We start from the raw sequence: 15,002 nt of genomic DNA, 5'->3' as shown, positions 1-15,002 counted from the left end.
TTTTCTTTCAATAAACAATCCGTCACCTAGGTGTGTCTCAATGGTAAATATTGGGACCTCTCAATATCTGTATTAACAATACAGAAAGGGACCACAGTGTTTGCTCGTGAAATTAATGTTGAGAAAAAAATATCATAATTGATACAGATATCTAAACATTGAAAATATGGTCTGGCAATACCACTGTCTCTTTGTAAATATATCTAAAGCAATATTCAGGTGTATAGTCTAGACGAAGTCAATCCGAACAGCTAAATAAAATACTATGTACTCTTCACTATTGATAAAAAAATCGTGTAGGTTAATGAAAAATAAAATTAATTTGAAGAAAATTATACAACAAACTGCCGACGTGTTCAGTAACTAATTAGTTTTTACGCCATTCGAATTGACTTCCTATATACCATAATAGCTCCTACTTTTTTGTAATATTTCTTGGAGTATTCATTAAAAACAAATTTTTTGATTTCATGACATCATCAGCTGCCATGTTTACATCATCGATTTATAACAATTTATGTATGTTTAGTTATATTTTTTGTGTATATAGTTGGAGCTATATAGTTTCTTTTATACCCGTTTATCAAATATTTTTTGGAAGGTTTTCATCGAATCTGGGAAAAATTAAAATTGTAATGGTCGGTAAAAAACTCTGATTTCCTTCACAAAAATGATAATTATTCAGTATATTTTCGTAAATAATTGACAAAGAAGTGTTCTTCATCAAATCAAATGTACATCGAGTATTTTACTTGTCAGGTTGTTGTTGCTGTGATGCTGGTCATTTACCAAATATGTTGAGCGTCAATGCCGCCTTCAGCCAACGTTGGTTAGCTTGGGAAGTGACAGCTGCCAAATACATTCTTGAGGGTTACAGTATATCTGACAATAGTGCAGTATCCATGCTGCAGGTTTTTGAATTCAGAAAAGTTCTAGTGTCTTACTATGTTAAGGTAAGTTGACTTTGAAATATTAACTGAATGAACGAAGAAACATCTCAATCGCTGTTTTTGAACAAGATAATAATTTTACCATCAACGCTGGTGTTCCCCAGGGATCCACATTGTCCCCAACTCTTTTTATTATTGTACATCAACGATTCATTGAAAAAAAAACAAGAATTCAATATATTGCTTTGCTGAAGACAGCACACTTGTCTCGTCATTCCTTTTGGATTCCACAACATATTCACCAGCAGCAGGAGGTTGCATATCTTAATGAGGATCTAGAAGTGATTTCGAATTGAGGAGAAAGTAACCAGGTTCAATTCAATGCCACGAAAACACAGACATCGGTTTTCTCCAAAAAGATAAATGTCTCCAAATCGCATATAATAATGTCAGGACAGACAATTCCGCTTTCTGCTTCGAAGAGTTTGTTGGGGGTTAAAATGGACACCAATGTATCTTGTCACAATCATGTCGCTGAAATTGCAAAGGCTTCTTATCAAAAGCTTGGAACACTGTTCTGAACCAGAAAACTGTACACACCTCAGCAACTTTTAATGCTTTATAAAGCTCAGATCAGATCAGACCTTTGGAGTATTGTTCTCATGAATGGAGCTCCGCCCCAGAAAAGATCCATCCGCCTGATTGCAGAAACGAACATTCCTTGTAACTTTGATAGTCTGGAACATCGAAAAAAGGTTGGAGATTTGTCTCTCTTTTATAGTTACTTTCACGAGAGGTGTTCAAATGACTTGGCACATTTAATTCCACCAAGAGTGGTACATATCAAAAATACATGACGGACTGTGGCTGCTCATCGTGTTCAGGTTCAACTCAGTACACCTCGAACTTCAGTGTTTAAGAACTCTTTCATTTGAAGAACTGCGTTTATGTGGAATGAACTTCCTGATAACGTTTTCTCAAATGGATTTAATCTCTTGCGATTCAAATCCAATGTGAATCACTACTTTCGCATAGGAACCGATCTCAGAGCGCCATGACGATTTTACTGTAGTGCTTGTGTTTTGTCCTTAAAAATAATCAATTAAAATGATCAACCTTGAATAAGTCATTTGATATTGAGACTGTAATAATATCTTGAACGTCAACTTCAGTTTTATAGGTGACAAGTTTATTTATTCTTGAAAATCAAGCCCTTGCCTACCACTCCTTTGAACAAAAAGGAGAACATAAGGAGATTAAGACGCCATTTGGTTGATGAAACGCGCGTCGAGAAAAGTGTTGCATTTCTGGTGTTCGGGAAAAGTGTTTTTGTTTTGGATCCATTCTATGCCAGAGGTTAAAGTTTTATATTTTATCAAAATAAGAATGAATTTTGTGTCTCTTTCGAAACTTAAGTTGACGTGTTTTATGATTTTTTTTTGTCAATATCAGTTGACTTCTGTATCTGTGGAGTTGGGAGGGTGAGTGTAGATCCACGGCACTGGACCACATGTGACCCATTGTACATCCTCCCGAGGAGTTGTCCTCCTAGGTCATCGTCCATCCTGTCCTTTCCAGGAAGGTGGACAGGTCACTAGAAGATGTCTTTTATATCGGCAGGTGAAGGCCAAAACTCGCCTTGGCAACCTTGAGGTGTCTCACGGCGGCCTTCGTGAAGGTTTTGGAAGGTGCAGCGAAATTACTGTTGTTGCGCGGCTTCTTCAACATTCTTGGGGTTCCCTCCGTGGAGGTGCTCAAGTAAGGGCGCTTTCCTGCAGGGGCAGCCGGCTCCTTGCCTTTATTCAAGGCGGAGCTCTTGGCGCCCACCACAGGAAGTGCCCTTGCTATTGGAGGTGGAGTGGGGGAGGAGGAGGGTACACTTATAGTTGCTGCCACTCCTGTCTCCTTCGCTATCTTTGTCGTTTTGGCCTCGGCGCCGCAAATGCGCTTACGCTTTGGCTTTTGTGTTATATCACGAGGTGATCTGCCATGTCCACCCTGTTCCGAGCGGTAGATTGGAGTGGACATTTCTGTTCATCCCTAGCCACCGCCATAGATTGAGGTGAGCATTTCTGTCCAGCCTCGGGATTGGTGTCCAGCGACCCCGTTTGTAAGGCCACATTGGCTTCCCGGACAGGTAGCCCATTCATTTTCACATTGGTTATGGGATTGTTCTTTGGGGAAACTCACCTGGTTCTCTCAATATCTTTAGCTTACAAAAACGAGCCATTCGAATATTGGCAGATGTAGGTTTTCAGGAACCGTGTCAGCCAATTTTCAAAAAACTAGGTATCATGCCTGTACCAACGTTATTCATTTTTCATGTTTTGCTAGAAATCCACAGAATTGCCAGTACCTTACCTAAACATTCTAATATTCATCAGTACCGTACGAGAAACGCTGAAAAGATCTGTACAAATCGATATCGCCTAGCTAAATCACAAAAAAATTCTTTGGATTACAACTTATATAACTGTTTACCAGTCAAGCTGAAAGATCTTAGTATGAATAAATTCAAACAATCCATTAAACAACTACTATTGGAGGGCTGCTTTTACTCTGTCTCTGATTACCTGGGGTATTTTAAAAATCGCTCCTAAGTCTCAACATACAAGCAACATACTCATCTGACTACTGTAAATATGCTATATCATGTTGTTCTTTCATGTTTTTAATGTTAATCTTTAGGTTGCTCTACTTTTTATCTTGAATTATATTTTATACTCATCCGATCTGAAATTACTTTTGGTGTGCGTAAGCATATGTAACAAATTTTGTCATGACTTGCTACAAACATGTAAAGTGTAATGTGGTTAAATAAACTTCTATTCTATTCTATTCATCTCACGGGATATAAAAAAAAAATCAGTTGACTTATTTCAACTGGAATGCACTTTCTAATTTGCCCAGCAGTTGGACTTTTCCACAATATGTCAATAATCTTGAATTATTTTATTCAGTATATCAATAATATTTCCAACTTAAATCTTTACAGAAGACTTTTTTTCAGAGCATAATATTTTATGTTATTCGATCTCCAAAACTTGAAGAGTGGCTTTGCAACCAGACCATTCTGAAAGCCTTGCAACCCATGGAACATAGTGATTTCGTTGATTTGGATCCGGTGTTCAATTACAATATAGACGAAGATTTCGACATGCAGAATAGTGGAATGACACATAATAGATTCATGCAGATTCATGGGGAATGGATAACATATTGTGTTGAAAGAGGAGAAAAGAACATTGATTCAGGCATCAATTCGTCTCTGGTGTTGCTGTGTTTTGCATTGAGTCTCTTAGGTGAGATATGTTGTAAATTCCATTCAAGAGATCGTATATTGACAAAAAAGCTCCAATGAATGACTTTTTTGTCTGATTTCTGCCTGATTAATATGTTGTTTCTTTTTTGTTGTGACGTAAACTGTTTGAGGATCAGTTAAAGAGATAAAAGTTTTATTAATATGAATTTTAGGAAGAAGAACCTTGGGTACTGCCTCACACAACACCGTATCTGGTGTAGAATTTTTTCTTTACGGTCTCCACGCCCTCTTCAAGGGTGACTTCCGCATATCTTGTGCTAGAGACGAATGGGTTTTCACTGATATGGATCTCCTAAAAACTGTTGTCGCACCAGGGGTGAGAATGTCTCTAAAACTACATCAGGATCATTTCATGTCTCCAGACGAATATGAAGAGTTAGCTACCCTGTACGATGCCATTTGTAAACATGAAGAAGAGCTGGTTATTTCACACGAAGGCGATCCAGCTTGGCGAAGAGGGGTGCTTAGTGGAACGCCAAGTTTGTTGGCATTGAGGTAGTATGACCACAAGTTATGTATGTAATATATTACTTGACGTTTTATTTTTTAGACATGTTCTCGATGAAGGCAATGAGGAATATAAAATAATTATGCTGAACAAAAGATACCTGAACTTTAGAGTGATAAAAATCAATAAAGAATGCGTTAGAGGACTGTGGGCGGGGCAACAACAAGAACTGGTGTATCTCAGGAACAGGAATCCTGAGAGAGGGAGCATACAGAACGCCAAACAGGCTCTCAGGAATATCATCAATTCGTCTTGTGATCAGCCAATTGGTTATCCTATCTATGTGTCTCCATTGACGACAAGTTATGCGGAAACAAACCAGCAATTCTGCAGCTTAGTGGGAGGCTCTATAACGTTTCAGAAGATAAAAAATTATGTGATGAATCTATTTAGGAGGTGAGTCGAAGATATTACTGTAATGATAATAATTAAATTCTTTATTTCCCATTTTGATAATCACTGATGGTATAGGAATGGTTAGCAGAAATTACGGTATATAGAAAATACATTAAATACCTAGTACATGTACATTAAAAAAATAATGATTAGACTAAAAACAATGTGGGAAAGAATTTCAATTTCATTCTAACCTTTCAGTAGCCACACCAAATTTTTTGACTTTACCAATGACACACCATTGTATGGCAAAACATGTATTGCGTTTTTGTAAAATTGTTTAGTGAAAAATCTCACAATAAAGTGTTTTTTGAATAAGTTAGTTATGGATTTTCATCAAGTATCGGTTAATTTCATCATATATCAAATTGAATAAGTATTCATAAGTATTCATTGAGCTATTACAGTTTAAAGTAGACTCATAAAAACGGACAAAATTTTGAAACAACTTAATATTTTGGCTGTACCGATAATTCGAGTGAACATTTAAAATGTGCATTATCATGTGATGGTCGATATTTGATGAACATTTATGAGTTTCAAAGAAAGCTGTAGCCGACAGCTGAAAAACCTTGTGTGATAATTGCAGTCATTTCTATTATTTAGAGGCTTTGAAAATTAATATTTGCAATTTTTATTGTTTTCATCTAAATTTTTGTTACATTTACGAATGGTTTGTTTGAGTTTAGGCATCTTCAATTTCCAAAAATAAAGAAATATATGGTCGAAATGTAAATTGTTTGTAGTGAAGCAAATACATTGAATTTTACATTGGTTCATAATCATCATAATCTTTATTTCATCCTGCAAGAAATATATCGGACTAGTCAGCTACATAAAAAAGTAATACAAAAGGCAAATGTAAAGTTTTGTCATAACACATTAAAATGTATAGAATGTGTAAAGTAAGTAAAATGTATACCACAGCCATTATATTAATGTGTAATCATCTTAGAATTTAAAGAATTCATCCACTGTGTAGAACATATTGCTGCAGAGAAACGAATATTTGAACCAATAACTTGAATATTTTATGAAGAGTTTGAAATGTAAAATGGTTTCAAGTCTTTTCTTAAAAGTTTTTGTTTTTACCTGTCCATCATTTTCAGGATAAGAAAGCGATGTGGTGAAGGATGTTCAAGTGGATCGGCCAATAGGGAGGAAATATGTATGGGTCACGAAGGCATTTATGCTATGACACCTGTCTCCACCTTGGCACATCATACCAGCAGTCAGTCAACTGACGGATCACATTTAGGAGGTAGCATTGGAAGAGGTTCAAGCCTGAGCAGAACATCTTTAGGTATTTTCCTGAATAACATTTTCATTTTTGTTAGTACTCGTATCATTTTCAGGTGGTAACAGGGGGAGTTTGGTATCGGTTGGCAAACCAACCAGTTCTACGTTAGCCAGTTTAGCAGGGCTGTTCAAGGAAAGGGATGAAAGGGCAGTACCACAAGCTATAGAATCTCATGCTCGTGTAGATGAGAAGTTAGGAGACACTTATGATATGTCTGAGAAAGAAAGTGTCGCACCCAGAGTTAGAGTGAGTATACAAAGAGATTTGATATGACCATATAGCTTCAAATAACTAAAATATGTTTTCAATCAATCGTATATTTCGTTCCGAGACCCTATTGGGTATAGAACACAATCATAATGAACAATAAAGAAGTTCTTATCCTAAAAAGGAAACCTATAGTTTTATAATCAATATGCACAATCACAAATATATAAAAACCAACACTAATTCACTATTGTTTCATATTAAAATACTCAGTGAAGTCGTAAAACAAATTAATTTGTAAATATTTTTTCATGGCGCTTCGGAATCTGGATAGTGTGATCTCATTTCTATTTCCTGGCAACTTATTGTAAGCCTTTATACCCATAGAAATTGGTCCCTTGGACACCAGATCAAGATTGTCAAGTCTGGGATAGATACTGCTGCTAGCTCTAGTTTGATATGGGTGTACATCATTATATCTCGGAAGTGTATTTCTGGTTCTGTAGATATAACATACCACCTCCAGTAGATACAAGCAGAGATTATTCACAAAATATTATGAGACGTGATAGTGAGACTGAGCCTCTCCTTTCCTAGTAGCTTAAAAAAAAACAATACTGTGAGTTTTGTGACACCCTAAGATGCTATTGTATAAATATATATGAATACACGTGTCTCGGTTTTATAAACTTTCAAGTGGAAATGGAAGACCAAAAAAAGTACGCCAAGTTCTATCAAATGTCATGGTTTTGCTCATTGTTTTCTTCGATTACCGTGGCATAGTGCATCAGGAGTTCTTGTTACATGGTCATATGGTCAACAATTCATGGCTTTTGCATCACGATTCACCTGCTCACTCTTCATTGCTGGTTCGTGGTTCTTATCAAAAACAACACCGTAATCATGCCTCACCCATCGTATTCACCAGATTTGGCAGCCTGAGAGTTTTTTCTATTCATATGATTAAAGAGACCCATGAAAGTACGGCATTTTGTGACGATTGAAGAGATAAAAATGGAATCTCTGAGAGAGCTTTAGGACATACCATAAATTGCATATCAGAAATGCTTGGAGGATTGGAAAAAATGCAGGCACAAGTGTGATATATCTGAGAAGGATTTTTTTGATGGGACAAAATAGAAATTCATAAATAAATAAGTATTTTTTGAGAAAAATTAAAGTTCGCCTAATTTTTAACTGACCTCGTATGTATATGAGATGGCTTATACTATTAAAAGGATCATTATTACTACTGAAAATAATGATAACATTTCTCAATGTTTCTCTTCTAAAGTATGGTGAATGATAATATTTGCCATTTTTGTAAATTCTCAAAAACATTTTGGCTTCATTTATTGTCTATGATTTTTCCCATTTGAATTTTGTCCAGTCTTTAAATATATTTCTTGGTTTAGGAGATAATGGAATGAATCATTTGTCGGTAAATTGCCAGCAAAACAGCATTCAAAGTTCGGAGTTTTGCTCATATTTTAACCATCAGTCAATTGGTCACAGACAAATTCTAGAAGAAATAATATTTTAAGTCATTATCTCTCTGTTCAGTCATTCTCATTTGACATTTATTCTTGTGACAGAATTTCGCAAAAAAAATATTTATGGGAGGATCATAGTGTACCAGTTCCCTTCTATAGATTATAATATACACTTGAATGGGATGATTTATCATAGAAATCGTTTTATTCTAGATTGTTGACCCAAATTTGGTATATGATGCCATAAATCTTGGAAGGAGGATAGACGTGATGTGGCCAACAGAATATATGAGGATAAGAGGCGGTCGATCAAATTGGAAGGATTGGGTGCCTGAAGCAGGAATGGAAGGGCCAGTAAGTTATCTAAAAATATAATTTTCCATCTCTCATCAATTTCTTTTTTTTTACTGTACTATGGCACATCTCTTCTTGTAGATCGTACATAAATGGACTCCTTGCCATAAGGACCCCAACAAAAGATCTCATGTTGATCGAACAATTTTACTAGTCCAGATCGAAGACAGGTATGTTCCTATAGCCGAAAGCGGAGTCCAAGATTTGAGTCAGGAGGCATAGCGTTTGAGGTCTCCTCTCTTTCTTCGCTTCAGTTTACTCCCTTTGTTATTGACTTTGTAGAATACTTAAGTTCAAAACAAAGAGGTTACAAAGACTAATTCTGCGATATTTTTATTATTTTTAAATTTGTTTCGTCTTAGTTCACTGAAGAGTTAGTAAAGATTTTAATTGAGAAAAAAAATGTTTGATGAAAAGTGGGACGGCCTTAAATGACATTTGTTTGTTTTATCCATTTTAAGATTGTTTTCAAGTTTAATTCCCTTGTTAAAATTTTTAATGTAAATGCTTTTGATGATCCATCTAATTATTTTAAATAATTTTAATCTGAAAATAGAACACTATAATTTATTAGGGAGAAATAAATACAGAAAGTTCAAAATTTTCAATGTCTTGGTATTCTCTGGAAGGTAATGGGCTTGTATTTATCATAAGCTAGTCAACTGTACTATATGTCCTTGGCCTGATTGGGCCGCGATCATTTTACATTTGCAGAACAAAATAATTCAAACAATTATTTGAATATACTGCCAATAAGTTAGTTGTGTCAGAAAGAAGATATAATGGTGAAAGAAAAAATATTTATTTATCTCTTATTACAAGTTTTGGACTAGTCTACATAGTACTAGCACACGCATACAAGTATAAGATTTTATCATTTTTCTTGAAGCAATATACAATACAATATCTTTATTCCTTAAAATGATCACTTCACAATGATATAGGAGTTGTCAATGGTAAAAAACATGAAATGTATATAAACATTAGTACAAAATACATAAATTTAACACATGAGAGTGCTTATTTGAAATAAACAATTAAAAGTGTTTATACATGTACATAATAGCTGAAATAGGTAATGCCGGAATTATATTAATTGTTGATTAGCGAATGTGGATATTCCAAATATTCGTTAATATTGTAAAAACAACCATCTACAAGATAGTCTCTGATTCTCTGTTTGAATACCAGAATTGATGCTACAACCGACCTTTTCAGGCCGGAAGGTAGACAATTGAAAAATTTGGAACCTGCTTGAGATGGCGTCTTTTCGAATAATTTTATACGATGTTGTTGTAGTTTGATTAAATTCCCGTTCCTTGTTGATTAATTATGACATTGGGAGTTAGTTTCTAATTCGAGCTCGCGTTTTTTCACAAAGAGCAGACAGTTATAAATATAGAGAGAAGGTACTGTCAATATCTTCCTTTGCTTGAAAACAGGTCTACATGAATCAGTATGACGTAGATTGTGAAGCATACGAATTATTCGTTTCTGAGCAACAAAGACCCTGTTAATATTTGTTGCATCTCCCCATAAGACCACATTATAAGATAGAACAGAATTAACAAGAGCATAGAAAACATCTAACAGTTGTTCTTCACTCAAGATTTTTTTAAGCTGCATTAAGGCATAGAAACTGATATTGAGTCTTTTACTCACGTAGTCGACTTGAAATTGCCAATTCAATGAGTGGTTCATGTGAACTCCTAAAAACTTTGTGGATTCTGAAGGGTATACGTGTTATTTATAATAACACGTATGGGATGTTCCAAATCCCATACGTGGATGTAATTGATTTTAAAAATAATATTTCAAAATGGGTTTTCGAATCGAATAAAATACTTTTTCCACTCGAATATTTGTACAGGGTATATTTAAAACCGTCATATTTGAAACGTCTACAGTATCATTTTGAATAGTAGTAAAGTGATTGTAGCATTCAATATCTTTGTACAAATTTTTGCTCAATGGCTAATCTTCTGGTGTTCAAATTATGTACTTCTACTTCTCAATAATACATTTCCCCTTTTGTCAATATTAATGGTGATTAAATATATATACAAAGAGTGAACTTGATTATACCTAGGTATGAGAACAATGGCCTACAACATGACCCAACATGTGCCCCGAGCATATTTCTAATATTTTTTTTCTATTTTGAACACCTGCTCAATATGACTTAAGCTACCCAAACCATAGTTAAGCCTTGTTTATTAAAACTCATAGTTTTCAGTTCCCATTGATACTGTGTTCTTCAACTGCCTAAGAACAAACTATACTTAATTTATTCTTTCAAAGCCAACCTCAGATTGTTTTCAGGTCTGTTTTTACATCATCGTGAATTTTCTCGAAGTTATTCGAAGATTATATAATTGTTGAAATAAGCTGTTCAATAATCTTTTAGAATTATTCATATAGAAAGATGGTTGGAAATTTGGAGTTAGTTTATTTTCTTGAAGCCAACCTGAAATTGTTTTCATGCTTGTTTTTTCATCAGCGTGAATTTTGTCAAAGTTATCCGAAGAAGTAAATTTGTTAATGTACTTAAACTTGAACCACACTGCAAATTCGATAGAAGATTGTGATTCTCAAAATATTTACTGAGACTTGCATCATATATTACATCAAATATTTTGATATCTGGCTTTGCGTGCCAACATTTCTGTAATTATTGATCCTCTCTTTTTATAGATAGGTTATGACTTGACGATGTTCAATGATGTTGGGTAGTGACCTGTCATTAATGACTCTTTAATTATGTGCACCAGTGGTTTACCAATAATTTTTTTACATTTTACAAAGGTTTTCAGATATTTCATTGATAACGGAACAAAATAAAAAAAAAAATAAATTCAAAATCACTTTTTATTTTTTTCTGGTCATTTTCAATATGTATTCTTCAATTTTGTATGAGATAGTGGGACATAGGGAGAAAGTGTCTATATCTGTGAATTGAGTGTTAAAAAGATCACTGTCTGTTCTGCTTGATGAATCTCCAACTGTCTTTCTTTTTGCTTGGTGCTTTTTTCAGTCTGTTGCCATTATAATTGTATTTTGCCTTTTCAACTTCCTCCTCGTTTATCTTCAGCTTCTTATACCTATTTTTGATTGTTTCATTCGATCTTACATTATTCTGTGGAGTTTTTCCAGCCAGAAAGTGTACCATTGATTTTAATTTTTCGTATTCAAGTAACAATTTATTGCGATATTTTCACTGAACAGTTTACAAAACCGCAACACGTGTTTCGCTATACAATAACTTCCTCGGGCTTGTTCATACATATATCATATATTTTAATTTTTTGACAGAGTCGAAAGATTCCCATTGTTGTGTTCTGTTGGTGTCCAATTTGGCAACTGTTTCGAAAGCCTGCTGTTGCTGTTGAGGTTCAGATACTTCCCCATTAGTGGGATTTCGTATCTCCTTTTTCCTCATCAATTGTTCCAATTCCCCCAAAACTGACTTTTGAGCTTTTTTCATTCTGCTCAATCTCGAAACCAGTTTTCTTGAAGCGAGGATCAAGAAAGTGGCCTTGGATGTGGTATTATTAGTCTCCCACCCTGTACTTATTGATATCACTTCAAGTGCACTACCCCGCACTACCGCATTATCTTTATTTTGGTTTTAACCAATTCCACCGGTTGTGCCCCTATACTGGATTTTAAAATATGATATACCATTCTATCAAAGATAAAAAAAATGTATGTGATAGAGAAATACTCTAGTAGTTTCGTATCTAGTTGAGATATAAGATAAATTTGAAAAATTACAAAAATACTTCAGAAAGTAAGTAAAGTCTTGGAAGAACGAATCTTAAATACATTGAGAGCTTGTGGATAGAGTTTAACCAATTTGGGCATTGTATTTAAACATTAAAACAAACCCAAAAATATGCAACATTATTCAGTAATATTTTTAAGAAGATATTTTTATTTTATTTTTGGGAAACCCATTAAAGAACATTTGAACTCGATTGAAGCTAATAGAAAGTTTTCATGCAGATAAGAGAGAGATCTGAATAATTTGAATAAATAGTGGTCATTTAAAACATCATTTAAGGTTGTTCCACTTCTTTATTTTGTTTGACAACATGATCATATCAAATGTATGCATTTATAACTTTCACTAAAAATATTTTTCATAACTAGCTGATTTTCGAACAATTCTTGATATTAAACAAAAAAAAAACACCAAACCTCAAATGAGAGAAAAATATAAAGTGTATAATATTTTATTATAGAAAACATGATAATTTATTGAATAAAAGTAGGCTTTTGAATATGAATTGTTACATGGTTGCCTTAAACTAATAATAGACTGATTTTTAGGTGTTGTTTCATTAATTTTTCCAATTAGTTAAGGCTTGTTGAGAACTTATTTATCAGATCTATTGCTTCTTATACTGTGCCAGGGTTAAAAAAGTAAGTATCACCACTAAATTTTTTCTGGTTGTTCAAATGTAAAACGATATATCTGATTTTGAATCTGAATCAGTACAATAGCGGACTGAAAAAATATAAGGGTGATGAGAATTTTATTAACACTTGGTATGGACTTCTAACTTTATATCGAGACGGGTATAGTATCATCATTGTTGATATGGTTTCAGGAGTTGTAAATTTCTGATTCTGTTGTCATATTATTCTTTATTCGTGATAGAGTAAATTTCTCCAGTCCAAAAGTATTTGAAATTTGAATCGACATTATTGAATTAATACACCAAAGTGATGGTAACAGAATAATTTACAATTCATTTTGAAAATGTTTTGCCCTGTGTTCACTTTCATTGTATATTCACTTTTTGAGTTTAAAGCATTTCAATTTTTGAAATGTAAATATAGAATACTTTTTTGAGTTACTGCAAATACATTCATCAATTTATCAAGTATCACCCATTTTCATCATATACTTTTTTGATCTTGCCGTTATTTTTAGAGCTCAAAACTATTATGGGATCAGTAATTATTTGTGATATTTTTGAACTGCCAGATTCAACCCCGAGCAGGAATATACTATTTGTTCTATTTTAGTATTTTTCACTGCAAAATTAGATTACTAAATACCTCTACTACTGGCCTGTTTTCTCTAAGTTTTCAATAATAATAATAATAATAATAATGTGAGCAAATACAAGATCTGTTACACCAAGATTTACACTTCAAAATTGTTTTCTTTTTGCAATGAAAGAGAACACACCATGTTTGTTATGTAAATAATTTCAGATGAGAAATTGTTATTGCAGAATGTAGATATATTTTATTATGTAAGTGTAACATATTGTATAAATCTTTTTTTTATATGAATATATATGGCCTAAGTTCTAAGTCATTTCTCTTGTATATAAAATTTAATTTATAAATAAGATTCCTGATGTTTTATTATTCCCTTTTTTTAGTAGTTGATGTGTCTGACGCAAGGGTGGAATTAGATGTAAATTTCGGGGTGGGGGGAGGTAATTTCTGAATTTCGTGGGGGTAAATTTCAGAGGGAATAATTTATATAAGAAAGTATGTGCGTTTTCATATTATGATACCCATATGACAGTTGTTGATTGTTCAGAACATGATTTCTCAAATATCAGAACTGCAACACTCTTCTCGACGCGCGCTTCATAAATCTAGTTGGGAGTCTTCAGGAGATGAAGTTCACTAATTCCTAACTATAAAACTGGTCTCTATTCATAACAGAGTACACTTTCGGGCACACATCAATGATTTCGAGAGGAAAAGAAAAAAAAGCAGACGAAGGCAATAAGTTTGTGATATCCCACTAGAGCACTGAAATCAGATTTGGCTTTTTTATTTATTACTAGTTGTTGCCCATGACTACAAGATTTTTTAAGAACAATAAGTGTTATTATTATTATCATTGATTCATAAGAAAATCATTTCACAAACAGTAAACATAGTTAAACACAGAATCAGTTAAATCAACTGGACAGTATTTTTATAATACATTAATTAACACCACACCCAATTTGGTTATGCAGTTTTTGAGACCAGCGTTCACAAATGCACAGAGAAAAAAATTCTAAAAATCGTTGTTGGGTTCTATTCAGTTGAAAAATATCCCCAATGATAGTTCTTCTTAAATATCTTTCATGTACAGACATCAATCAGTTACACTTTTATTACATGCATTGATTATAGAAAATAGAAAGCCACTTTTTAATTACACCTGGAAATATTTAAAACAAAACTTTTACTTCAAAGTCTGTTTGTAGTTATGCCTCTTAATATTGATCCAATGTGAAAAAGTTTCATTTTCAAGCCTTTTCAGAAGATTTTTCAGAATTTTATACATAATGATTTAATCAAAGAACATGAGCATTGTCAATAAAATAATATAGATTCCTAACAATAAACCACGAGCAGATTGATATTCAGCAACAAATGAATTGAGTATACACATTTTTTAATATATTTTTATTTTCAACAAATTACTGTTGGTTTAATTTTTACTGAATATCACAATCACATAATACGGCATTCAATACACACTTAGTAGTTCAATATGAAAAGTCAGGAA

The 15,002-nt window shown here is 33.5% G+C and overlaps 1 protein-coding gene across 4 annotated transcripts in view; it reads left to right on the top strand.

Moving 5' to 3' along the window:
- Positions 1-11,717, top strand: part of pcx (pecanex) — a 46,877-nt gene extending 35,160 nt beyond the window's left edge. For all 4 annotated transcript variants that reach the window (XM_074183225.1, XM_074183224.1, XM_023174146.2 and 1 more), the window contains exons 17-24: positions 760-953; positions 3,901-4,192; positions 4,365-4,707; positions 4,763-5,116; positions 6,226-6,419; positions 6,472-6,662; positions 8,330-8,470; positions 8,552-11,717. In XM_074183225.1, coding sequence (XP_074039326.1) covers positions 760-953; positions 3,901-4,192; positions 4,365-4,707; positions 4,763-5,116; positions 6,226-6,419; positions 6,472-6,662; positions 8,330-8,470; positions 8,552-8,692 — 1,850 coding nt within the window. In that variant the 3' untranslated portion in view covers positions 8,693-11,717. The remainder of the gene's footprint in view (positions 1-759; positions 954-3,900; positions 4,193-4,364; positions 4,708-4,762; positions 5,117-6,225; positions 6,420-6,471; positions 6,663-8,329; positions 8,471-8,551) is intronic.
- The last annotated feature ends 3,285 nt before the right edge of the window (positions 11,718-15,002 follow it).

Source organism: Leptinotarsa decemlineata, unplaced genomic scaffold, assembly GCF_025532065.1.
Source record: "Leptinotarsa decemlineata unplaced genomic scaffold, Ldec_3_MD MMD2_tig00026336_RagTag_RagTag, whole genome shotgun sequence".
Classification (NCBI taxonomy): Eukaryota; Metazoa; Arthropoda; class Insecta; order Coleoptera; family Chrysomelidae; genus Leptinotarsa; species Leptinotarsa decemlineata.
The sequence above is the reverse complement of the archived record's forward strand: the minus strand, read 5'-3'. Positions and strand labels throughout refer to the sequence as shown.